Source organism: Penicillium expansum (genome assembly GCF_000769745.1).
Source record: "Penicillium expansum strain MD-8 chromosome Unknown contig22, whole genome shotgun sequence".
Taxonomy (NCBI): Eukaryota; Fungi; Ascomycota; class Eurotiomycetes; order Eurotiales; family Aspergillaceae; genus Penicillium; species Penicillium expansum.
The window spans coordinates 35,962-61,377 of NW_015971435.1; the positions used below are offsets into that span (position 1 = coordinate 35,962).

Sequence of the window (25,416 nt, forward strand, 5' to 3'; positions counted from 1 at the left end):
TATATATGATAAGCTACTTGTCCGGTTTTGAGAAGCTAAAGAAGGTTGGATTGCTATGAGCATTGGACTCCCTCCTATTTAATAGAATTCATCTATAGGTAATAGTCCTCGCAGACCATAGGGCCATTCTCAATTAGAATTAGAGGTGGTTTTACTTTAGTCGTCTCTCTAGTTCGTGGTGCTCCAAGACGATCTACATTTCGTGAATATCTTGGGATGTGCCACGATTTATCGCTGAAGCCACTAACTAGCATATTTCACATGCGAACTGGACACCCCCAAACACCATATTTACTAAATGCAATTTCCGAGAACACAATATCTCGACAAACATGTTTTCATTTTATTTTATGGTTGGTCGATAGCTGTTGATAAAGACTATTGAATACTTTATATTAATTTTATGGAAATTGAGAGACTGCATTATCATGGCATTAAAAATTAGTTGCTTTAAGCTAGAGATATATATATCTCAATAATCAAGTCATAGATACTCTCTTAATTCCGTACAGAAGCTAGATATTCTGGTACACTTATACACCACACCATTGCTAGATACTCTCAGTCCTAGAGGATTCCACGGATTTCATTTTATCGGAATTACTGTACGACAATTCATGGGTAATCTCGGTGGTATTCACTCTCTCACTAACCAAAGAATCTACACAGATATGCTGCCTAACTCAGAATATGCACTTTGGTGTCCACAGGTATCCACTATTTCAGGGGTAAAACCTGTCCACTCAGTACTACAATTGTATATTATGGTTTCACAAAGGGGGGTATTGTGTTAACCCAGTCCCCCTTTCGCCATGACTTTTTTTCCACCTTCAGAGTCCTTCCTCTGGTATTAGTCTGAAACATGTTTAGGATTTTAATTTGTCATTAGTTCGATAGTGCGTTCATGTATGTTCCAAAAGAGGGAGCCTTGAAAGAGAGTCGTACCGGGAGAACTATAATCCGTGGAGTCATTTCCCCACCGTTCTTTCGCACGGTCCTCACGCCTATCTCCGTCATGCTCGGAGGAGGCCAATATCGCAGATGTCTCCATCATATTATCTCGCCTTACTCGGAAGGACCATTTGAGCAGAACCTCATATGAGGCNACTACTTAGTTAAAATTATTCTAGTATTCTACTTAATAGCGTATATCCTAATTTATATACTTAGACTTCCTAAATTCTATCTAAAGCTATTATTTAATAAATTCCTTACTTATTATATTATAGTATAAGGTAAAGGAATTAATATAGTTAGGATTTAGTATTATAAAATAAGGAGGTAAAGGTATATATTATAAAGAGCTAAAAAGGGTAAATTAATAACTATTATATACTAATATTAAGATTTATTAACTTCCTAATANCTGCTGACTCTTCAATGCCCGGCGTTCCTTCAAGTCGAGCCTGTGATGCGTGTCGTCAACAAAAAAAGAAGTGTGATGAATCAAACCCCAAATGTTCGCGGTGTACTCGCCTACAGATTCCATGTATCAACAATGGAGCCCGACGTTTCAAGTTTCAAGAGCTGAAATTCACCCCCTCGAAGCCGCAAGAGCATCATACCGGGAGCCCGGCCATTATTGTGGCGCCCCATACAGCCTATAAGGCCGATGGCAGCCAGCCACGAGTCACGAACCCGAAGGCTAAACGAGCCAGCCACAACAAAGCTAGAAATGGGGTGCAATACCTACAGGTACGCCCCCTTAAACAAGGCTGAGTGACCAACTCTAACCAAACCACCATCAATAGGACCCGGAAAGTACGCTGCGATGAGGTGAGGCCGGCATGCAAGCAGTGTGTATCTACTGGACGCAAATGTGACAGCTATGCTACCACGCCGGTTTTAGAGCCCCCCAAGCCACAAAACGCTGCGATTTGGGCCTTTCCGGTTGTGGCCAATCATATCCCGTCTCTCCCTGACAAGAATTCCAAAGAGCTGCGCAGCTTCCATTTCTTCGTCGATGTGACAGCGCCTTCTCTAGGCGCTGCCTTTAATTCTACATTTTGGAAGACAGAAATCCCTAGAGCCTGTCACCTTGACGATGCCATCTGGCATGCCATTATTAGCCTCGCGTCGGCTCACGAATCTTCTGTTTCCACTGTACCTGTTGCCACGTCTACAACTCCTGAAAATTTGCATACCCTTAAGCACTATAAACTAGCAGTTCAGAACCTGCTGAAGTAGTACTCACCCGAGGGCTGGTGGCGGGTTCTTACCCTTAGCATTCTTTTCACGTCTATTTGCTGCTTGGAGCATAAGTATCCCGAGGCACAGATGCATTTCAAGTCTGCATATAAGATGATCTGCGAGGTTGACACGCCCGACCAACATTCCTCGCATGAATCTCTGTCGATCAAAAGAGCTCCAAAATGGAACCAGCTGCAAGGCCGCGTATCCATACCAGTATCTGTTGACTCGCTTCGATCCATGCTCGAAGCTTTCGAACTGCAAAATCGCAAACTCGATGCTGGCAAAGCCCAATAGCCTCCTACGTTACTTACATATGTGGTTAGCTTCGCTCTCTGGAGATTTCGTGTTAGTCAGCTTTTACGGCGTCTTTGGTGGATACTGCTTTGGCACCCAGTCCTTGGAAGGCTGGGACGACTACGTAAGTCAATATGTATGAACACGAGAAATATAAGGTGAGGAAAGGAGTGGTGCTGGAATCACTCGTACAGTTGAGCGATTTAATCGCAATGAATCAGGGCCGCATTCTGCTTAGCGATCTGATTGCGGTAACATTAACTTGAGCTTGTATAAATTATAGTGGTTTAGAAATATCTTCTATACAGCCATACCACGATCTCACAGATACTTAAATTAATAAGATGACGTTACCAGGCTTGGGGCTCACATCCTTCAGAATACTAGAGCGGTGTATAGTAACATGGATAATTGGGCCTTGGTTAATGCAGAGGGCAGGGGGGGGGATTCCAGACTTCGCCTATGCAAGTTTGGCTTATGACAACGAAATGTTCCCCTCTCGCTCGCAATGGAGCCTGTCCCTGTCGTTGAGGATACTTTTCCGGGGGCCAACTATCATGCAGTTATGACACAGGGCTGTGGTGGGGACTTGCGTGGTACTGTCGATCCTGAAATTGATTCGAGCCACTCACAAGGCAGAAGGAGCGAGTCAACGTATCAGGTACTGCGGCCCCCAAACGCTCAGGATTGTGATGGTTCATAAGTCTAGATTTTCTCGGGCTGAACATTACAGCAGAAGTTGGCTCTTTTTCAAATATGTCTAGTTGAATGCGACTCTAAACAGGAAAGGACCTCTCTTCTGTTAAGGCAGGCAGACTTAAATGTCATTAACTACGAATTATTAGTAGGGCCCGTCGTCCAGGCAAGCTACATATTCTAATATTGGCTATACAGCCATCGGGAGGTGGCCAGACCAGGGCCCCAACCGTTCACTCAGTTCCAACCAAAATATAGGGCCATTCAGCCTTGGCCCCCAAAAGTAAACTATGAGCCCTTCTGGGTATATCTGTCGCTTGGGCAGACTTGGCGCAGTTGTGCGCAACACTCTACCTAATTCGGGTAAGGCGAATCAGATATTCGCTCCACACCCCAACGGGAGTCGAGTGTTCGCTAAAAATAAATTATCCTGGGAAGCGTTCAGGTTTCGACATCCTTGCTCTTGTGCCTCCCGTAATCCAATCGTTCCCATCTCATCACCAACCCGCAGACGAGACAGATAGCACCACCGGCCACCACCAAATAAAACTCCCGCCCAATCACAGTAGCTAAGGCATCGATTCCACGAGCAAGAACCTTGGGATTGCCGGACTGCCACACTGCTGACGATACCCCGGCGAGCGCTTCACGCAGGTCCTTTTCCGAGTACCCATTATCCCCAATGGCGTCCGTCAGTAGGTTGTACCCCACATTTTGGAAAATCGAGCCTGCAATAGCTAGAGCAATTGCAATGCCGCCCATCTGTGCCATATTGAACATGACCGCGCTGTCCACACGGTCGCGTGGGTTCTTATTTATCACATTTGAGACACCAACCCCGTGCTGAAACGAGCAGCCAAGACCAACACCAATAAGTGCTTCCAAGCCTAACACCTGAGATTCAGAGACACCAGGACTGAGTGTGCCGGCCATAGCGCCGGCCCCCGCGACAGTTGCAATGCCCGCAACGATGTAGATTAGGTTGTAGCGGCCTAAGATCGGGAGCAACCCGGCGACGAGGATGACCACAGCGATGAAAACCAAAATAAAAGGAAGAAGACGGACAGTCTGCTCCATGGCGCTGTGGCCGCGAGCGAACGCGAAGAAGAGAGGCGTGTAGTAGAGTGTGATAGCATACGATGCGCCCGCACAGCCAGACGCGATCCAAAGCGGAAGCAGGTCAACCCGGCCAAGCAAGTGGAGGGGGATGGCGCGTTGCTCGGAAGTCGTGCCAATGCACCAGCATTGTTGGACGATCCATCCAACCAGAACCACTCCGAAAACTACCCAGGTTGCGATAGACGCACCAGAGCCCCAGTCCCACACCGGACCGGAGAACTCCAATGCGAGGGCAAATAGTACTGGGGCCGCCATATTGAACGCAATCCCGATGGGGTCAATTGCCATCAATCGGGAGACTAACGGAATGTCTGGCCCTAGGTATTTGCGAGGAAGGCAGATGATGGCGGCTGCAAGACTGAGACCTACCCAGGGTAGGTTCATGTAGAAAGCCCACCGCCAGGTGGTGTGTCTGTTTGAGGCGAGAGCGGATCCGATAGGACCTCCGATGACGAGACCCACGGCCCATGTTGCGCTCAGAAGACCGAACAGACGAGGTGTCTCCTCGGGCGTGGCGAAGACGGCGACAAATGTCAAGTTGCTATGTTATTGTGAGCTCTATGAGATTAAAGCATTAGAGATAAATCGCAACACACCTTTGGTAAACAACAGCACCACCGACACCCATGATGATTCGCCCAACAATGACCGTGGGGAGATTGTGGGCTGCACCAGCAACAGCAGCACCAGCCATAAAGATCAAAACACTTGCGATATAGATCCATTTCATGTCGAAGCAATACAAGATCTTCCGGGAGAAGGATAGGACGGCAAACACCGCGAGGCTGAAGGACAGACTGATCCATGGTAGAAGCGTAATGTTGCCGAAGGCCTTGTAGAGGGCGGGCTGGATGTTAGCCACGTTGCTCACATCATAGCCTAAAACAATGACTTCGTCAGAATGATGATTTGGGATGCGCCCGGTCTTATGTTAGATGAGCTTAACTGACCATTAATGAGGGTTGTCAGAATGAGGACTGCAAGGGTTCCCTTCCATTTCCAGTTGGGGATGTGGCTGCGAGGATGAGTCTCCAGTGATAATGAGCTCTCATCTTTCTCTGAAGACGACATAGTGAGGTTGATACTAAAAGAGAGATTTTGATGATTAAGGGGTCAATACACGCTAGAAAAGGGCATTGGGTGTAAGGGAAGGGCGGGTCTTGTAGATGTGTATGATCTTTATAGGCAACAATAGACGGGGAACATAAATTATAGAAACGAAGTGCTCCATCCTCTGGCGAAAAGGAACTTAATAGTGGCAGCGCTAATGCAGGTATCCCGTCCGTTGTGCTGGTCAGTACTCCGTATGTATTCTAGATCTGAACCAACTCACCGCTCCTAAGACATCCAAGCTAATCTAGTAGTCGAAATTGAAATATAATTATTATCACGTCAGCCGTATTTGACTAAGTATACACCGAGTGTTTCTTTTATCTTCCTAACAGGGGATACGTGGCACCGTAGAGGTACTCCCTAGGGTCACAGCCTCAAGTAAATCATCATGATCGGCATGCCAAGAGGAATATTGGCTATGCTAAGTCAGAAGTCAACATGGATAAAGAATACCGGATTAGGAAAAATGCGGCGCTTAGGTGTAGGTTGGGGACTTAAACCTGGTTATTGGGTAGGCATTTAGGCGTTCCGACATCGTATCTCGCAAGGATCATAGCGCTGTTGGTTCTACGCTAAATAAAGAGTCAGATATGGTTCATTCACTGTAGAAACATACCATGTTCGTATTTCTGAACAAGTAGGGATTTGCTCTGTCATGTCAATATTGCGATACTGCTGGTGAATTCACTCGGTGCGATTCTATGTACTTTTGCCACCCTTATTTGGTTCTTAACCTGCCTGAGAGTCAGTAGATAAAGTTATTACTATCCTTCAAATTATTCTCCTTCATCTCTCACACCATGTCCGGGCCAAAAGCGTATCTCAACGCTTCTTCTATTTGCACTGTAACGCTTAACAACCTCATGCAAAGCTGGTTCATCCCAGCCCTTGTGGCACTCGCCATTTCAGGGCGTCTGCTCCTCTCTGTTGTTCTCACCTGGCGCCATGCCCAGAGAGCTCGCAGGATAGGTTGCAGAGAGCCCCCTCTCTACCCTAGCAAAGACCCGTTCGGTATCTCCACCCTTCTCGAGATACTTGACGCAGCGAGAGAGAAGTTGCTACCACAACTAGCAGAGAGACGTGTGAACTTTCTATCCCGTCAGCATGATAGATACGTTTCTACCTTTCGTATGTACCAGGTTGGCCGGGAAAACCTGTTCACGGCAGATCCCAAGAATATCCAGGCTATGCTGGCGACTCAGTTCAAGGATTTCGGTCTGGGGGATGTGCGTCGTAACGTAGCTCATCCCGTTGTTGGTAATGGAATTGTGAGTCTTTTCCTCATCTTGGAATTAGCCATTTTCTTTTGAAAGAGTGAGGAGATTGGCTGACTGGACCTAGTTTACTACTGATGGCGAGAGTTGGTCGCATTCTCGATCACTGCTACGGCCCCAGTTTACGCGAGATCAAATGAGCAATCTTGACAGGGAAGAACGCCATGTTCACAATGCGTTGCATGCCATTCCGATGCTACCTGATGGCTGGTCCTCCGCGGTGGATATCCAAGCCATCTTCTTTCGTCTTACACTTGACTCGGCCACAGAGTTCCTCTTTGGTGAAAGCTCTGATAGCCAGATTGCTGCTACGCAAAAAGAACCGGGACAGGCCTCTAATGATACCTTTCTCTATGGATTTGACCAGTGCATGTGGTATCTCGCGGAGCGACTCCGGTTCGAGCGGCTCTACTGGGTCATCTACAATCGGGAGTTTCAGAAGTGTATCAACATTGTGCACGCCTTCGTGGACAAGTTTGTTCATTCTGCTCTGATACAGGCGCAACAGCAGGAAGAGGAAGCTCAAGACATCGAAAAAGTTCCATCGCGGTATATCTTCCTGAAAGCTCTGACTGGTACTACAAAAGACCCAGTCATACTGCGCGATGAATCTCTAAACGTCCTCCTAGCAGGCCGTGACACAACGGCTTCTCTACTGAGCTGGGCAATCCTTCTTCTTGCACGACACCAGCACATCTTTGCAAGAGTTCGAAGCGATATCCTCGAGCAATTCGGTACTTACGATCAGCCACAAAACATGGACTTTGCGTCTTTGCAATCATGTCAGTACCTCCAGCATTTTCTCAAAGAAACCCTTCGTCTCTACCCAATCGTACCTTTCAACCGCCGTTGCGCAACAAAGGATACTACGCTCCCTTGTGGTGGCGGGAAAGACGGTACCTCCCCGATCTATATCCGCAAAGGTCGTACGGTCATGTACAGCACGTACGTCCTACATCGCCGAAAGGATATCTGGGGTGAGGATGCTGAAATCTTCAATCCGGACCGGTGGATCGGCCGGAGGGTCACCTGGGAGTATATTCCGTTCAATAGGGGGCCGAGAACATGCATTGGCCAGCAGTTTGCTTTAATGAGGGCTAGTTATGTTCTAGTGAGATTACTGCAGAGGTTTGATAGAATCGAGGATGTGCACTCTGAGAGGGATATTCGTTATGGTGTTTCGCTTACTTCTTGTCCGGCCGATCCGGTGACTGTGAGATTGCATCAGGCGGAATTGGATGTTTGAATGGTCTGGGCAGGGTTGGGATTGACAGGATTGACGATTTTTATGACTGGGATATTGTTTGGATGATAGAATATCTGAGAATCTTCTTGTTTGAGGATCTTGCTAAAGGATCTACACATGATTGTTAGCTGCGATAACGGCGCACTTACCGGCCTCTTCCATCTCTTTGATAGCATTTATTTTCTTAGTGCTAATGATGAGATGTTTTTACCGTTAAGGTTTTGTGCTGAGACCCCCAGTTAATTCTTCACAATTGACATGGAATTGGGAACGCTAACCCTAAACCGGCGTTGTGCCAACGCCATATACTTCCTGCATGTCAAGAATCCTGAACTCCTACGGAATCGAGATTAGCGCCGTTGATGCAGTTCGACAACCTCATCACCAGTTTCTGGTTAGAAACTGCATCTTGCCGTATCACACAATGAGATTTTAACTCAGGCTGCTGTCAGTCAATAAAATATAAAAGAATATGGGTTTTTTCTGAGATCTTTTAAGATTTCTATCACAAATGCGAACCTACGGTGAGGAATTTCTGTATTTATAGGGGTGGAAGAGAAACATGAGTATGGCTTCAATTCCATATAGAAAGAGGTTAGACTGTTCTAGAATTACATTTTTACATTGGTACTATTCTTATAGTTCCACGGTAATGATTCCGTTACATGTTGCATAGTATCATTTTTATCATTCGACACATTGTACCCGAACTCAGTTCTTTCGAGATGTCTGATGGTTCTCATTCATATCAGTCAAAGATGTAACTTCAATTGAGACCAATACCAAACATACTACTAATCATCGTCTACCAAGGCCAAAGTTCTAATCATCTCATTCGTCAAAATCATCAATCCCTCATCAGCCCCAATCCCAGGCTTGGATAACAAGAACTGCGGTTGTGTTGCCAGAGCCACCTGTGCAGTGATCCGCGCCGAAATGTCGGTTTCATTTGCAGATCCCCCAAGACAACACCCGATGTTTTCCTTGACACAGTACATGACCGCATCAATGGAGTTATGGATACTTCCCAGATCAGGCGTTTTCACCTGCACGTAGTCCACAGCATCGGCGTCGGCAAAGTCCCGGATGTCATCCAGCGTGTTGCACCATTCATCTGCGACGATTCCCACATTGATTCTGCGAGAGGCAAGGATCTTTTTAAGTTGGTGCAGGCGTCGAATTTGAGATTCTTTACTGGAAGACACAATTGGGGATTCAATCAACACGTCATATGGGCGGGCTGCCTGCTCGACTTTCTCTAGGAATCCTGGTATTTCCGCGTCCGTAAATGCATCACCAATGGTCCCATAAACGTCAAAATGAAGCCTTGGTCGATATCCGGGCTCACCCCGCTCTTGGACACGTCGAGAGACAGACTGCACATAGTCAAGCATAGTCTCGCCTCCAGGGCCGATGTCGCTCACGTGAACAAATGAGGCATGTGGAAGAAGAGCCACTTGTTTCATGATCATCCTGTCTAGTTGAAGCTGGTCATTCCGGTGGCAGGAAGCGAGGATACCTATTGGCCGCTGACTGATCGTTGTCTTCCATTCGCGGGCAACGACTTCAGTTATGGTACACTTGTTGGCGAGAGCTGTCGCAGATAGGAGAGCTTGACTTAGTCCGTAACGAACAGCGGTGTGGAGTCTCTTGTTTCCCAGTTCGGGCCACGGTTGATCAATTTTGACCGCATTGGAGCGGAAGGTCGTCACATCACATTCGAGAAGCCACGGCCGCACAACTTTGTTGAGCAACGATAGATGTTCTTTAGGGATGAATAAGGGGTCACGCGATGCAGTCCCAGAGAAGATGACATCGACACACTCCCCAATGGCTACAGCTCCGTTTTGGAGGCGAAGCAGAATCGAGATCACCTCTCCTGCCTGGACAACCTTCTTGAATCCTGGTGTCACTGGTGCGATATTGTCGGCGAGAGGATCATAGTTGGGACTCTGCTTCACTGCTTGCAGGTCCTTGTGGAAATATCCAGACAGCCCGCAGACAAAGCGAACATCGGTAGGTTGGAACTTGTTAAGATGCATTGTCGAATAGTTCCCTGGTGATGACTTTCCCCTCCAAGGGCTTGTTTTCCACTTTATGGCAGCTCAGTGAATGGGCGATGTGCTGGTTTGGATAGATCATTCTGACCTTTTGACTGATCGACGAGATTCTCTTAATACCTTTCGTCAGAAATATCTCACGTTGTCTGCGTATCTACGTCAATCACCTCACATCCCCGTGCAGGCTGGTGGAGGATTAAGGGTTGTGGAGAGCTGAAGGCTATGGGGTATCCCATCGGCATGCATATTTGTGTCATATCTGACCTGTAAAGGGCTAGTTCTTGCAGGCTCAGATTCAACAAGCTACCCCATTTTAGCCCGAGACACGCCACTTTATGCAAGCCACACGGGCATGTATGTAATGATCTTACCAGATCGTTGGTAATTCGCACGAAATTAACCCCGTTAACCATATTATAATATGTATTAAAAGTGTAAGTGAGCTGTTATAGCAAGTTATTTTGGTATATACTAAAATTACTAAAATTACTCCGTAAACCGTATGAAATTAGATACCAACTCAGTAAGCAACAAAGGGTTTCAACTAAGAAGTATGTTGAGTCGTAACTTTTCAATATAAAAAATCATAATGCGACTGTCTACTGGTGTAATGAATTATGCCTTTCACCTGTAAAAGACCGAATATATTACTAGTGTCACCAGGATTACTGGTGCCCCTCTCGGCGGGCCAGCATGGCCCGGTAGATGTTCCACTACGACAACCAAGAGAAATGCAATTGACACTTCACTGGTAATGAATCTTCGCCTTGTAACCCCCTACAGAGATAGTCTGGTCATTGTTCTCCGGTCAGCGGGTCCAGTTCTTCGTGATCCGAGATCAATCCATTCACCCACGTGGAGCGGCGCATCGCTCTTTTCTCATCCTCATCGCTTTTGAGCCCTAATATGCATAGAAGTGGACTCTCGGTTATCTTCAGATCCATGTTGTCGGTCGGCGGAGTAAAATACAATAACTTGGATCTATCAACATGTCTGTGGTTCTCCGGCGGCAGACAACCCGGTGGACACTGCTTTGCAAGTATCCATTGGTCCGAAATTGTAAACAATCGGCAGTGTTGATGACAATGCTTCCAAGATGTGACTTGACGTATTTTCAGTTCCCATCGGGCGTCTTCACCTGCAGTTCCGCAATTGGTTGCGAGAAGAGAAACGTCTGACTGTCAAAGTCGGTGTGCCCATGCAGGTAGAGGTCCTGGAATCCGGTGTTTTCACTGGTGCTGGGGTAGCGCATGTAACGCAGGAAGGATTCGCTGTCATTCTCATATGAATGCACTGGTCGATGATTTCGATCTCCGCATAACACTGTGAAACAACTGCCGGATGCAGATCATATCCTCGAAGTCGGAGGAATCGGGGCCTTACCTCAGCCCTGCTAGGCAGTTGCATAGAATGAGTTGATCCATTCTATTAGTCACATCACCACCTGGGCACCTTGGTCAGTGGTTACAAAAGTCGTGAGCATAGTGATGCCACATTTCTAACCATTGTATTTATATTGATTGCCGCTGATAGGAAATTTATTTGTTCGTATCCATGGATGAACTCTGATAGATGATTACAGAGTACAATCTAGACAAGTACTCCGTCTCATATCATCTACAGGGTATAATTATATCGATAACACGCTAGCCGATGAACGTTTCTTAGTCCTCGGATCTCTCCGGTGAGTCCTTCTTTTGACGCCACATCCCACAGAGCAACAACAGGAACGGAATCGTCGCCAGCAAGATAAATGCCACCAGCGTGAATGTCCATCCCCGACCCATAGCTGTCAACATAGGGTCGATGGCAGCCGACGCCGCGGCTGAGAAGAAAGACCGCACCAAGTTGTTGGCCGCGGTAGCAGCAGCCGGGTTGGCGGTGTGTAGATCGACCAGCAGGGTAGAAGTGGAGATAAAGCCGCCAGTCTGCCCTACGCCAACAAAGAACAGAAGCACCTCTGGGGCCGCGAGAGGCGCGCCGTACTTTAAAACCCAGCCAAACGCCAACACGGTGAGGCTACCGAGGACAACGAGGGGAATAGTAATCATACTTCGGGCCTTCTCGATAGGAATAGAATCCTCGGTTGTGTCTTGTTCAGAGGTAGTAGAATTGGCGGCTTTGTTGGCAGCCATGCGTCGGTAGTTCCAGTCCAGCAGGCGGCCTGTCACAACTGAGGCCACGATGGACCCAGTTCCCAGCGAGATATAGCACAGACCAATCTCAAGCTCGTCCAGGCCGTACTGCGCCGTGTAAATCTCCGTGATAGATGAGAGAACTGTCATGTTTCCACCCATGATGATTCCCGTTACCAAGAGAATGATAATCGAGTTTGGATGGAATACAAGTATCAAAGGCTTCAGAGGGTTGGGGAACTGGAGTTTGTGCTCAATAGTTTTCTTTGGCGAGTCGCTGCTACCAGGTTGATCAAGACTATCCTTGTCGGAAGGACCTTGCCTTTCCCCATAATGGCGAGAGAAAAGGTGAATCAAGGGCCGATTCCACGGCTGTGCAGGAGATGAGCCATCACCAACGACGTTTCGGGCTGTTTCGGGAAGAAATAGGAGGAGAGGCAATAAAAATACACCGGAGGCGATGGTTAGGAACCAGAAGATCGATCGCCAACCCAGATATTGGGCCAAAAGACCTCCAACAATCGGACCAATGGCAGGACCCATGAAATTCCCGGCCATTACAAAGCCCATCATCGACCCTCGTTCCTGTTTTGTGCTGATATCAGCCACAGTAGCCGCAGAGAGTGCCACGCTACTGCTGATCCCGGAACTCTGCAGGCATCGCAATACGATGAGAGCAGCATAGCTGTCCTGCAAAGCTAGTCCGATATTTGACGCGATGTAAATGATAAAGCAAATGATGTAGGCTGGTCGACGGCCTGTTCTGTCCGCAAAGTCACCTATGAACATGGGTGCAATTCCTTGGAAGATCTAGTATAGTTATCCTCATCCGTTAACATATGCGTTGTGTTATTTGCATCAAATGGTGCATCCTTACCATGTAGCTCGTCACCGTTAGGTTGATCATAGATGCTGATACATTGAGGTCACTGGCCAGTGTGTTTAGAGCTGGGAAATAAATTTGAGCCGACAAGGAGGAAAATAGACCAGCTCCAGCAGCTGTAGCAACGATGTATCTTTTTTTGGCGGTGCTGAAGGAGCTGTACGGTGGAGGCACAGGCTCTGCAAGCGTGGTTTCGGAATTCATGGTCGTTCGGGTTGGTGGGACATGTGCAGAAGAGGTCGAAACAAACTAAAAGCATTTGACCACTTGGCAACCAAGAGGTTCTCCTCGTCCCCTTTTCCACTGTGTGATCGCAACGAATAACTCATCGTCGATCCAGGAGGCAACACCAAAACGGCCACAGCATACAGTGACGTCAAATTAGGAGAAGGGCTCCACTGTGAAAGTTGGAAATCTTTGAATCATGTGATTGAAAGTCTCGAACACAGTGATCGACTGCTCAAAAATTATCCATCGAGGCGCCAATCATTACTTAGTGTTATTTTCAGGGACACGTAACTTCGGTAATACTGAGGCGCTGTTTTCGGGTCGGGAATCAACGGAGCTACCTAGGTGCCTAAGTAGTGGGTTGATATTCGGGAACCCCTGGACCTGGAGATCTGCAGGGTCGTCATGGAACCTTTGGGACAAGCTCACATGGCCCCAGTAAGTTCATCTGATTGGTTGTAGCTTCTCCATTGATCCACGCTGATCCCATCAAGGCCCACATCCTCGGATGCTTGTTGTCCTGTTAGAATAATTATCAGATCGTGGATTTGCGTTATTTGGGCCATGAATTTCATGCAAAGAGATTACAAGACCATCTAATTAGTTCCCCTGGTATGCACTGCCATTAAACTCAATAGACAAATGTGAAGGGCACCATAAACATGCAGTATCAAACTTAGAATGTTTGGGGTGCTGCGGACGATGAAACCCAAAACGCGCATGTCTGATCTTCAATCGTGATGTGCTTACTTAGACTTCTACCCTCAGTTATATGGTGATCTGCAATTTTGATTGTGTAATGAATTCATCTTTTTAGCCAATTGACCTCCTTAGTTGAACAGTTGTGTCAACTCAAATTAGACAAGATGCTCGTGAAGATCCACACTCGTCATTTCTATCATGGTCCTCGTTAAGAGAATGAACCAGAGCATTAACATGACGCAATTTCAGGAAGTTGCCTTTGATGATCACTTCATGGCATACAGCCAGGGCGCGAGAACAATTACATCTGGTACAGGTCAATCCCGCCTTCTTAGGCGAGCTAGAGCGTACAGTACAACTTACATCGTGCAGATCCATTTATCACTTGAGACAGCAATATTTAAATAGATAGGTCCCCTCGAGTCAATCCGTCAATCAAATCACTAAAAATCACTAAAAATCACCGGATATACTCAAAAGCCTTTCTTTGCCCCAAGCGCGAGATCAACAATATCCTCAACACAAAGTTCAGACCAACATCATGGCTGCTGAAAACTTCGACTCCGTTCTAACAGTCACTATAATCGGCGCAGGACCATGTGGCTGCGCCTTTGCAGCTGACTTGGCCAGCCGCGGAAAGTCAGTCATGCTATACGCTCATCCCGATCATCGCGGCGGGACGGACATGATTGAAAAGAACGATGGCTGGTTGAACGCAGCCGGAGAGATCAGTGGAAAATTCCAAATCAAGACCACCAGCGACCTCTATCTTGCCATTAGACACTCTCCTTTTATCGTGACCACAGTACCCTCATATGGACAGGATACCATCTTGACGTTGCTGAGCCAATTCGATCTGCGAAACCATACCCTCATCATCAACGTGGGCAATTTCTTCTACCTCTCTGCGCGCTCGAAGATCAACGCCCATGCAATCCTCGAGACCGATATATCCCCTTACGCCACTCGCATCCAAGGCGACACGGTATTCATCAAAGGCTGCAAGAAGACTCTATCAATCTGGGCCGAGCCACCGAACACCGCACAGGTCGAACAACTTGACCCCGAGGCCGAGCTTGGCCTTCGACACAAGGTTGAGATGATATTTTCCCAGAAGCTAGTGTGGTGTCAGAATCTCCTCGAGGTTGGGTTAAACAATGTCAACCCAGTCGTGCATTGCCCAGCAGCACTCATGAATGCAGGCTGGATCGAGGCTACCAAGGGTGATTTCTACTTCTACGCCCAGGGAATGTCGCCTTCTGTCTCCCGTGTGACTGAAAGGGTGGACAAGGAACGCCTGGCAATTTCCCACGCCTATGGCCTCGAGATCACACCCATCACGGCGTACATGAACCAAAATTATAACAATGATCGGGAATACTCCGACTACCACGATTTTGCCTCCGGCTCCGTGGTTCACAACAAGACCAAGAGCTCCCCGTCCTCCCTGAATCATCGATATTTGTTGGAGGATGTTCTCTATGGCTTGGTCCCTTGGTATGAGCTCGGTCTGAAGTGTGGTTTGGCTTCGCCGACTATCAGAGCACTTATCGAGATGGCCGCTGTTGTTAGTGGCTTTGACTACTTTGAGCACGGAAGGACCCTGAAGTCTGCTGGGCTTGGTGATGCCACTAAAGAGCAGGTACTTCATGCTTTGGGTGGACCAGTGGACAAGACCCATAGTGCCTACGCAGTTTTGTCAGACTTGCCCATTGGTAGCAGGATAGAGTTGCATGCTCCACTACAGACGGCTCAAGTCGTGGCGTGATTGTCTTTTCAACATTGTTGGGGAATGATTTTGTTCTCTCCCATGTTTTGATACCTTTCGGACTTTCCTTGCCGTTTCATTCTGTTCTGTCTACCTCGACCAATTTTGCAGTGATGAGGCTGTGGCCAAAATATTAAAGTACATTCATCAAAATAAAATATTGAGACGTATTGAGCAAAAGAACAAAAAAGGAATTATCCACGATAATGGGAAAATCCCAGGATCGATGTACAACCCAGTCTATTTTGGATATCAGAAGCCTCCATTATGGTTTTCGGAGTCTGATTGAACTATTTTCCCCAGAGTTGGAAAGTAACGGGCCAGTTATATATACGGGTCCCTTCTCTGCGTACAGGCCGCAACCTCTACCCCAACCGTGATCTCGGATTTACTGCTGATTGTTTGAAAGGCATATTTCAAGATATCTGAAAATGGCATCGTAGTGGTATCTTAATTATAATGATGATAATGTCTCTAATATCCTATGTGGCAGGTCGACTGCTATATGTAACCCCATCGCACTCTATATCTTTCGCAGACGCGGCCCAATTGTACCAATTCACCTCCTCATCCATGCCCATGTTGCTATCGGCTTGGTCTCCTGGGGTACTGGTCAAATCGGTCGATATGCCCTCCTCAGACCACAACCAAGGTACAACGGCCGGGGTGGCAAGTTGACCGTCAAATTGAGCTGCCGACGCCATTGAGAAGTGGCTGTATGATGGAGCGGGAAGATTCTCGGTTCCAAGTCTGATTCCTGAACTAGGCACCATTACTGTATCGAAGCTGGTAGATTCAATGTTTGACACTTCGTAACCAAACTGTCGTTCCTCTGTGGCAAGATACCGTGGCTCAGCGGTGAAAGCTGGGTAGAACGTTTGAGATGGATTGGGATCAGGATGCACATTTGACTGGGTTGTGCTTGCAATGCCCATCGTTGGATTCGACAGATTGCTGGCGGCTAACCCGTGCGCGAGTGTGTGATGTTTGGGTTTATCCGAGTGTGCCACTAGCTGGCGCCATTGGTCAAGAAAGAGATCTGCTGAATTTGAACCAGGTGGAAACGGCCCCGTGCTCGACGGGATTGGGGCAATGCAATAGTTCTGCTCCAGCCGTTGGACAGCTTGAGGGTCGTTTCTCAGCTGCTCAAACTCCAAATCACGATGCTTCCTAGCCTTGGCCATCAGCTTTCGGAGTGGGATCCAGATGCGTAGATTCCTTTCCATGTGTGATTGATTCGGTATTAACCAGGGACTATGAAGGGCTACCCAGGCCCGTTCAGAAAGAGGCGACCACGGGCGTCGAGAGATCTCTAGCATCATGTATACAATGGAGTACCAATGGGTGTAGGTCTGGAAAACCCAGCGCCAGTGTCTGCATGCGTGCTCATTGTTCAGAGCATGATTGTACTCGGCGACCTCGATACTAGAAACCAGTAATTTTGTTCTCAGCTCTTCCGAGAAGTCTTCATTCGGGGAGGAGAACAACAGAGGCAAGTAGATAAGCAGGGTCATCTTGGCCATAAGAAGCCGAGCGACCGTAACTATCACCCAGTATCTAATGTTCCCTGAGTCGGTTGAGTATTGAAGAAAGTCCTGTTCGAGACCTTTATATATCTGCTGCAACAAGCGGCCTTGCTCTTCCAGGCTCGGTGCTTCGTCTTTGAAACCATGAGCCATCATCTGCCGCGTGAGTTCACACATGCCAAAAGTGACGCGCGCAACGGACATATCAGTCAGGGCATCGCGAGCTTGGGGAATTTCCTTTGATTCAGGGTCGAGGTCGGTTTCATTGAGGTTAAGAGGTATCTTAGTATCAAAGCTCGATTTTGTGATTGTGTAATCGGTCCCTTGATCCTCGGATGATCTCACATCCAGCACGCATAGGGCCCACCAAACTCTTCGCCGCATCTCGATCTCAAATGGGCTGAGATAGTCGAAATGAGTTCCATCACGATGTAGTCCCAGAGCTTGACCCATTCGGATTAGCAGTCCTGTCATCATCCACACAAATCTTGGACTGTCATGTCGGCGAGCAAGAGTAAGAAAGATGGCAAATGCCTGCACAAGGACGAGATCTGGTACATTCAGAAAATCAGCTCTTGCAAGAGCATGTTCGAGTCCTTGGCGATATTTGAGATTGAGCTCGGCTTTGGTGGCTCCAAAATTAAGTGCTATCTAAATGTACCGAAACGTGAGCATGGGACCCGCATGCTTGGATTTGTCAGTACTTTAAACGCGTAAGGATTTGACTTACATCTTCTTCTTCCATCGAGGTGACGGCAGCATAGTATATAGCGAACATCAAAGCTTCATTGGCCGGTGTGAGTCCCTTCATTTCACGGGCGCGCCAATCGCGAACCATGTTCTTGATAGTAGGAAGATGAACGATTTGAAAGATGATGTTCACATTTTCAGAGAACACGTCTAGAAGAAAGGGAATTTGAGATGGAAGTGGATGAAGGTCTGTGAGATTAGGAGAAAAAGGACTCAAATTGTGCCCAAACAAAAATCCATGACGCTCTGCAGGGGTCCGGTCTAGTTCTTGCGTGGAAGGGGTCATATCCGGCGATGCCTCATCATCCGAGGTATCAGATTCTCCTAATGGAAGACCCCGAGCATCTGCCTTGAGACCATCGAGCTACAATAGAAATTAGCCTGCTATTCATTCCGTGCAGCAATGTACGCAAACCAAGGCGACATACCTCGTCATTGACCCGAGACCAGAAGCCACTGCTTACGTAGCGGCTTCGATTAGAATCTTGAAGCACCAGTCTCCCAAATTTAGTTTGCACATTCGTAGTATTAATGGAAGATGGGTTCGACTGTCGATCATGAGCGGAGCCTTCGGGCGAACCAACCCCGGACGACCCTTCAGCCGCAGAGTTTACTACTGATTTGGCCTGTTCCAGCTGAATGCGGAGCTCTTGAACAAGGCTTTCAAGGTTATGAAGTCTCTCCATCACGTCTTCTGCTACTGGTTCAGGTTCCTGGGAGGCCTGTAGGCTGGATACCGCACTATCGAGGCGATCGAGATGCCGAGCCCATCTTGGCGGACGGTCTGTTGGTGGACGCACGCAGGCGATATTTGCGCGACGGCAGTTGGAACAGGGCGCTCGCTTGTCGCAGCGGACTTTCCGACTTCGGCATACTACGCAGCTGCGCAGCTTCAGGGGTGCATTTCCGTTTCTGCCTGAGGTGTCAAATCTCGCGTTTTTCTCGGCGTCCGAGGCCGAGGCGAGCGCGCCCCCAAGGGGCCCGGAGAGTGTGACAGGAGGCTCTTCGGGCATCTTGGGACCGTATTGAGCTTGTTTTCGCAAGTGATTAACCACAAACGGGTCGAGCAGAACCCAGATTATCTTGATCTCGTTAGGCAAACGGCAAGGCCAGGAAGCGTTGGATGTCTGACTCAGCATAAATAGAGTGGGACAACCAACGAGAGAAAGGCATTTCAGCCTCGATTTGTTAGCTTCGGATTCCCCCCACTATTGTGCTAATACGAGTCGCGAGAAAAGAGCGAGACCTGCTGCCTCAGCTCGGATAGCTTTCGCTTTTTTCATAATGCAATGCAAAAATCTATATTATGAAGGTCATCGTCCTGTCCAAGACACTTGAAAGAAGCCATCCATCTCGCCTCTATTATCTCTTGCATCAGAATACAGCCTTCCAATACCTCGCTACTTGAGCAACCACAGCCCATCTAAACGATGACGTCAAACATCGAGTCCGTTGCATTTCTTGGCGCCAGCACCGGTGTTGGCCTTGCTGCCCTCAAACGCACTCTCGCTGCCGGACACAAATGTATTGCGCTGTGCCGTGATCCCTCTAAACTCACTGCCATCTTCCCTTCAGGGTCAACACCAAATCTGAAAGTTATCAAAGGCAATGCACACGATATCACCGCCGTATCGCAGTGCCTCCAAGCCGACAATGGCCGCATCGTCGATGTCATCGTGTCCACTATCGGCGCCAAGCCACGTGGAATGACAGTTGACGATCCGGATGTCTGCAAGAAAGGCGCAGCAACTCTGCTAGATACCCTTGCCCAGCTTCGAAGTACCGGCATTACCGGAAATCCCCACATAATCGCTTGCAGTACAGTGGGCTTCTCCCGCTTCGGTCGCGATGTTCCTGTCGCTATGGTGCCTGTCTATTACCTGTTTGTCAAAGTCCCCGGAGCAGACAAGGTAGTCATGGAAGACCGTTTTGCGAAGAGCGGGGAAACATTCACAATCATCCGTGCTAGTCACCTCACTGATGGCGAGTCGAACAAGACTATCCGTGTGGGCATCGAGGATCCCAAGACTGGTCCGGAGTCTAGAACTGTTGGGTATACTATCTCTCGGGAGGATGCGGGGAGGTGGCTCGCCGAGAATCTTGTCTTGAAAATCGACGCGAAGTATGTGAACAAGAATGTGACTGTTACATACTGATGAGGATGGTGCTTGAGATGAACTAGCTGCTGAGGTTTTGCTTGCTGGGATTATACATATAACTTAAGACTGACACATTGTAATTAATGGAATGCATCGCAGAGAATCTTATCTATAAGTTGAAAATTTATACTGCCTATAGTCTAGTCGCCGGCACATCGGCCCCAGTAACCCTAAAGGCTGGAAACACCGGTCCATGAAGTTAAAATAGGGCGCTCCACTGTGAAATAATACAGTATTAGGTAGCACTCACCTATCCTTCAAGGACCATGCAAGAGGAGTGGCCATCTACTATCTACTCATCCGAACAGTCATTCCCATAATCATTACCATCACAGTTGCATTGGCAATTCACCCTCAAGTAAAGATACCTTGATGCATGGCTGATTGAATTCTGCTAAATCGACAGCAAGCTATTCGATAACAAGTCACGATCGTGTCGTAGGTTTCAAGGCATACAGGCTGTTGGAAGTCATAATTTATCTAACACTTCAACCCCCCTAGATATTTTTGTTCACTACATGCAATATGAGGATAAACTAATTCCTGCAATCTGGCTTTGACTCTGGCAAAAAAAAAAAACTCGAGGATGTCTTGGTCTCTTAGATTTGATAATATCAAATGGCCAAGTATCAACATCGTACCATAGAGAGTGTCTTTGCTTCTAGCTACCAGTACGGATACCCAAAGTGATGCCGGCTCTCCTCGTTCCATTGTTGCATCATCAAATGGTCAGCGCCCAGGCGCTCGAAACGGGCTGCGTCCCACATGACCCATCCCCATTGGCGAAAGGCGGATGGAGGGAACCCCTGAAATAAATATTTGTAACCACCCCCACCACACACCCTCGTCCAGGCCAGCGGTGGAAGTGTGAAACACTGGTCACCTTGGAAGATGAGCGAGTTCTCAGGCTGAGCGCATTGTTGATACCTTTGTAAGTGTCCATCGAAGGCGTAGTGAGGATCATTGAGCAAGTTGCTAAGGGACCGGATAATGAAACTTTGCATCCTGGTAACCATGTTGTGACGAGATTCGATCTTGACATAGATGAAGTGTAGCATCTCGAGGCCGCGGGGCATCGGTGTCTTGAGCACACTATCACGGTTTTCTGTTATTTCAAAGTCAAAATTAGTATTTCTCAAACCGCAAAATGGATCTCAAATTGGAAATTCCAAAACCGATGGACTCATCCAGCGCGACTTACTGTCGTGAACATCAGAATTAAAGTCGAACTTCTCCCGGTCCATGTGGTCCATGTGCAAGTAAAGATTGTCGCGGACCTGCTTGTGCTTTCTTTCGGAGAAGTAACTAATACAAGATATCTCCTCTGCCTCCCAGGGGTTAAAGATGCACAAGAAGTCACTCTGAATGCGATTGGAGATAGAGAGCCAGTCCGCAGAGGGATAAAACTCTCTCGTTTCGAGGCTATAGAGATTGTGACAAAGTTGGTATCGATAAAAAGCGCGCATCAGTCGTGTCTCTTCTGTCCTGCTCAAAGTCTCTTCAATCTGGGATCCTTTCTTCACTTTGGTGAGCTTGCTCAATGCTTGTGTCACAAAACATCGCATCAAGGGTTGAATAATCGAGCAGTGAAATTTGATCATGGATGTGACCCCTCTCGTGCTGACAACTTTGTGGAGAGGTGAAGACCAGGCTTGAGACCTGATTGTGCGGTAGAATGTAATGAAAGCTTGAACTCCTTCTGTGGTGCGTTTCCCTGAAAATCCAATGGAGTTGGACCTGTGGACTGCATAGGCATCAGCAGTCACGCTGCCCAATGTCGACTCCAGACTTTGACAGAGTAAAAGCTTGCGATCTAGTCGGTATTGATGGAAGTAAACGGGAGAGGCTTGCACCAGGGCCTTGAGACTGTCAACGTTCACCATTGAGAGAATATGACGTCGGATCTCAGATGGTAGGTTTTCCAACGACGAGGGGACCTGGGGGGTTTTCGAAGCCATCTCAGTTTCAGCCACTTGAGGCAGTTTAGCCTTTCCGTTTTGAGGGAAGATTTGAGACCGATGGATATGACCTGCTGGTGGTCGGACTAGCTTCTGGAATTCTGGGCGAGAAATGGTACGTCTCGCTCTGAAAGGAACCCATCTTTTTCTATTCTTCCTGAGTTTTCTGAAAGGCATGATTGTTGACTTGAGGCAAATGCGAGGAAGAGAAGAAGTGAAGAGAAGAAGCGAAGAGAAGAAGTGGAGGGGGGTTGGAGATCGCGGTGGTACTTGTAGGCGTGAACAATAGAAAGAGTGATAATGATAGGTTACGACATGTTAAATAGAATATCTTCATTCTCGACTTCTACATACTTCTTCAACTTCAACTACAAAGTATCTGGAGACTCTTTCTGGCACATTATCCTTTTATTATCCTTCTTTCATCTCTTTTCGAGTTACATATCCAAGTTGTGCCTCTCGCTGCTCTCGCGTATGCCGCTTCTCTGCTTTTCCGAGTAAGAACGTTAGGCACATAATAAGATACAGATGTAGGGCGATAGTTTCATTAGGTGGTCAGAAACCCACCCTTACATGCAAACGGACTGATGCATATATTGGCGAGTTTGGGCGAGGAGAATTCGTAGAAGTGCCCCGTTAGCATAGGCCATACTAAGACTGTGTTTCTCAACCCAGGGAAACTTAAGTGTCCCGACTACCTAGAGCTGGTTGTTATGGCTCTTTATAAGAACTTCAATTGCTTCTGTCTGGTATGGATTAGGGGCACCGAAAACCTGCAAACTGGAGATCAACACGCTGGGTGTCTACGATGGTAAGATTGAACTTTCTTGGTCTCAGGCATTTAATCTGATATAATGAGAACAGGTTCAGGATATTTTAATCTATTATTTATTTTCTAGAGCCAACCAGTGTGCTCTAAGCATAATCTATATGCGATGTATATACAGTGCGTGTAATGGTAACAAGATAGAGCAATATGAAGCAATATGCAGCGCGATGAAGCAAGATGGAGCCATCTAAGTATCAGTGTTGGCACAGCTGAAGCTGTTGCTGTTGGAGTTCTTGTTGATAGCGGTGCCAGAAGCATACAAGCCAAGAACGCACAGCGCCAGACCGAAGCAGGCAATGCCAATGTTGAGGATGCTGAGGAAGATCTTGCGGGGAGAGGCGAACCACTCGCCGCGGTTGAGGTGGAGCCAGTAGATACCGGAGAGACCGTAGCTGAACCAGGAAGCGAAAAGAGCACTGATCAGACCGTTCAGGTCACTGAAGACAGGAATAGCCTCGGAGATGATCCACGCAACGACCCAGCAAGCCACACCAAGACCAATCCAGAGACCGACGGAACGCTTGTTGCGCTGGTGCATCAAATCCGACTTGGCGCAGAGGCGGAAGTAGATGTACTTCAAGCCGATATGGCCGTTGACGACACCGGCACCGACAATAGTGGGGATAGCAATGCCGTAGGCAATCTTGCTCATCAGGGGGCCAGCGGACGTGAGGGCAGGGGAGTGGACATCTGAACCAATGTAGAAGTAAATCACAACGGCGGCGGTCAGGTAGAGGGAGATCTCAAAGCCCTGGAGCATGAACAAGGACTTCTTGAAATCCTGGGGCGACTCCATCTCGGCAATCAAACCGAAGAAAGCGACATGGGCGCAGTAAGCGAAGACGATGTTTGAAACAGCCTGGAACGCAGTGTACAGGTTGGTGTCAACTGTGGCGTGGATGACACGACCGGGGTGACTTTGCACTCCCACGGAAATCATGGTGATCACGACCGCGCACAAGATGCTGAGGAATGATGCAAACGAGATCCAAGTCATACCCTTCATCGTACGGGGGATGGATAGGACAATTGAGAGAACCATACCGACGACACTGAAGACAATGGAGCAGGTGCCGTGGTTGGTGACGGTGTTCATCATGACGCGGAAGGTCAGGATGTGGCTGCCCATGACGAAAATGCAGAAGAGGAACTGGCCAGTACCGAAGAGCTCACGGCCGAACTTGCCTAGCAAGATCTCGCCGGCATCACCCAGGTTTTGAATGTGAGGGTACCGTTCGCGGAAGAGGCCAATATTGTATCCAGTGTATGTTGCGAGAATTCCGAGGCCAATAATCAGGATAACACCAGGGACAAGGCCCAGTGTAGCGACGGCTGCGGGCAGTGACAACACACCCAGTGAAACCGACTCACAAATCATGAGCAAGCCGCATTGCCTGAAGACACCATACGTTAGCAACGGTCGATCAGATACTGAGTTCCCGATGATACATACCACCACTTCAAGGTTTTATACTTGATCTCGGCGTACTCCTCGTTGCCAAAAGCATCGTGGACCTCACCAGCCTTGAGCTGACCCTCCTCTTCGAATTGTGGCATATCCTTCCGTTCAGCAATCTTATCCTGCTCGTAAGCAGGTGGTGCTGTGTTGACCTCCATTCTGTGTAGTTGAAAAAGCAGAGGAGTCTGGAAGTGTTGAAGAAGATGGGTGTAAAAGATTAAGATTCCCACGAGGAAAGAAGAAACCTATGTGGGAAATCTGGTCATCTTATTGTTTCCCCGATTTTCTCGCGTGCCGAAGGGCGATTTTGCCCCATGGGAAGAAATGGAAGGTTCCACAGAAATTCGATGCAACCCGACGAATTCACACCAATGACTGTTTTGGTTCGGTCCGAATCCGGAGATCCAGCCACCAATTGACCAATGTCAGTGCTGAGTTTGTCTTGCTGACTCATTAAGATTGGTGATAGAAATTGGTCGCAAAAGCTAAATCTGCCCCAGTCTACCCCGAGTCCCACCCGGTACTACATCGTAGCCTACATTGCCTGATCGTTGACACACAGCTAGAGTGACGATCACCATTCCCGTTTTAAGGTTTAGTATTTGTTGGGGAACTTTGTGAAATCTTGCTGTATGTACCTACGAAGTAGATATTGAGAGTTACTAAATTGTGGCTTTTACTTTTATATCGAATAACCTTTTTTTTCGGGAGATCTTTGTCTTCACCGGGACTCCCGAGGTCGGGTTCATTCCGGCTGCTCACCAAATAAAATTTGCCTTCTCACCGGGTGGCGACTCAAAAATGCCCCACCCAAACTACGGAGGAGAGGGCCAACTCCGGTGTCTCCCACCCCGGTGTGGATTCAATTATGTACTCTATTTATGTACCGACATTTCTACCCCAAGTCTAATATCTGAATCTACCACCGTTGATGCCACATCAACCTCTATGCCTTTTCCAATTCGCCTATGAATCCCCAGACTATAGATTCCAAAGTATTAGTATCCTGCCTAGTATGTGATAG

General features: G+C 47.7%; 10 protein-coding genes across 10 annotated transcripts; 4 read left to right on the forward strand and 6 right to left on the reverse strand.

Moving 5' to 3' along the window:
- Positions 1-1,380: 1,380 nt before the first annotated feature.
- PEX2_007840 (Zn(II)2Cys6 transcription factor domain-containing protein) lies at positions 1,381-2,187 on the forward strand (the record flags this gene model as incomplete). Its single annotated transcript, XM_016738061.1, has 3 exons — positions 1,381-1,695; positions 1,752-1,761; positions 1,850-2,187. The coding sequence occupies 3 exons, from the start codon at positions 1,381-1,383 to the stop codon at positions 2,185-2,187; spliced, it is 663 nt and encodes a 220-aa protein (XP_016594587.1).
- A 1,437-nt stretch (positions 2,188-3,624) lies between these two features.
- Positions 3,625-5,373, reverse strand: PEX2_007850 (Major facilitator superfamily domain, general substrate transporter; the record flags this gene model as incomplete). Its single annotated transcript, XM_016738062.1, has 3 exons — positions 3,625-4,843; positions 4,899-5,181; positions 5,253-5,373. 3 exons carry the CDS (start codon positions 5,371-5,373, stop codon positions 3,625-3,627), a joined length of 1,623 nt encoding a protein of 540 aa, XP_016594588.1.
- Positions 5,374-6,215: 842 nt separating this feature from the next.
- Positions 6,216-7,935, forward strand: PEX2_007860 (cytochrome P450; the record flags this gene model as incomplete). The annotated part of the gene is made up of 2 exons (XM_016738063.1): positions 6,216-6,683; positions 6,757-7,935. The coding sequence occupies 2 exons, from the start codon at positions 6,216-6,218 to the stop codon at positions 7,933-7,935; spliced, it is 1,647 nt and encodes a 548-aa protein (XP_016594589.1).
- A 794-nt stretch (positions 7,936-8,729) lies between these two features.
- Positions 8,730-9,977, reverse strand: PEX2_007870 (putative methylaspartate ammonia-lyase; the record flags this gene model as incomplete). The annotated part of the gene is made up of 1 exon (XM_016738064.1): positions 8,730-9,977. The coding sequence occupies one exon, from the start codon at positions 9,975-9,977 to the stop codon at positions 8,730-8,732; it is 1,248 nt and encodes a 415-aa protein (XP_016594590.1).
- A 1,682-nt stretch (positions 9,978-11,659) lies between these two features.
- On the reverse strand, positions 11,660-13,217 carry PEX2_007880 (Major facilitator superfamily domain, general substrate transporter; the record flags this gene model as incomplete). The annotated part of the gene is made up of 2 exons (XM_016738065.1): positions 11,660-12,940; positions 13,008-13,217. 2 exons carry the CDS (start codon positions 13,215-13,217, stop codon positions 11,660-11,662), a joined length of 1,491 nt encoding a protein of 496 aa, XP_016594591.1.
- Positions 13,218-14,484: 1,267 nt separating this feature from the next.
- PEX2_007890 (NAD/NADP octopine/nopaline dehydrogenase family protein) lies at positions 14,485-15,711 on the forward strand (the record flags this gene model as incomplete). Its single annotated transcript, XM_016738066.1, has 1 exon — positions 14,485-15,711. The coding sequence occupies one exon, from the start codon at positions 14,485-14,487 to the stop codon at positions 15,709-15,711; it is 1,227 nt and encodes a 408-aa protein (XP_016594592.1).
- Positions 15,712-16,193: 482 nt separating this feature from the next.
- PEX2_007900 (Zn(II)2Cys6 transcription factor) lies at positions 16,194-19,000 on the reverse strand (the record flags this gene model as incomplete). Its single annotated transcript, XM_016738067.1, has 3 exons — positions 16,194-17,888; positions 17,968-18,351; positions 18,416-19,000. 3 exons carry the CDS (start codon positions 18,998-19,000, stop codon positions 16,194-16,196), a joined length of 2,664 nt encoding a protein of 887 aa, XP_016594593.1.
- A 417-nt stretch (positions 19,001-19,417) lies between these two features.
- Positions 19,418-20,143, forward strand: PEX2_007910 (NAD(P)-dependent oxidoreductase; the record flags this gene model as incomplete). The annotated part of the gene is made up of 1 exon (XM_016738068.1): positions 19,418-20,143. The coding sequence occupies one exon, from the start codon at positions 19,418-19,420 to the stop codon at positions 20,141-20,143; it is 726 nt and encodes a 241-aa protein (XP_016594594.1).
- Positions 20,144-20,811: 668 nt separating this feature from the next.
- On the reverse strand, positions 20,812-22,104 carry PEX2_007920 (uncharacterized protein; the record flags this gene model as incomplete). Its single annotated transcript, XM_016738069.1, has 2 exons — positions 20,812-21,251; positions 21,348-22,104. 2 exons carry the CDS (start codon positions 22,102-22,104, stop codon positions 20,812-20,814), a joined length of 1,197 nt encoding a protein of 398 aa, XP_016594595.1.
- Positions 22,105-23,120: 1,016 nt separating this feature from the next.
- PEX2_007930 (Amino acid transporter, transmembrane) lies at positions 23,121-24,550 on the reverse strand (the record flags this gene model as incomplete). The annotated part of the gene is made up of 2 exons (XM_016738070.1): positions 23,121-24,327; positions 24,387-24,550. The coding sequence occupies 2 exons, from the start codon at positions 24,548-24,550 to the stop codon at positions 23,121-23,123; spliced, it is 1,371 nt and encodes a 456-aa protein (XP_016594596.1).
- Positions 24,551-25,416: the final 866 nt, after the last annotated feature.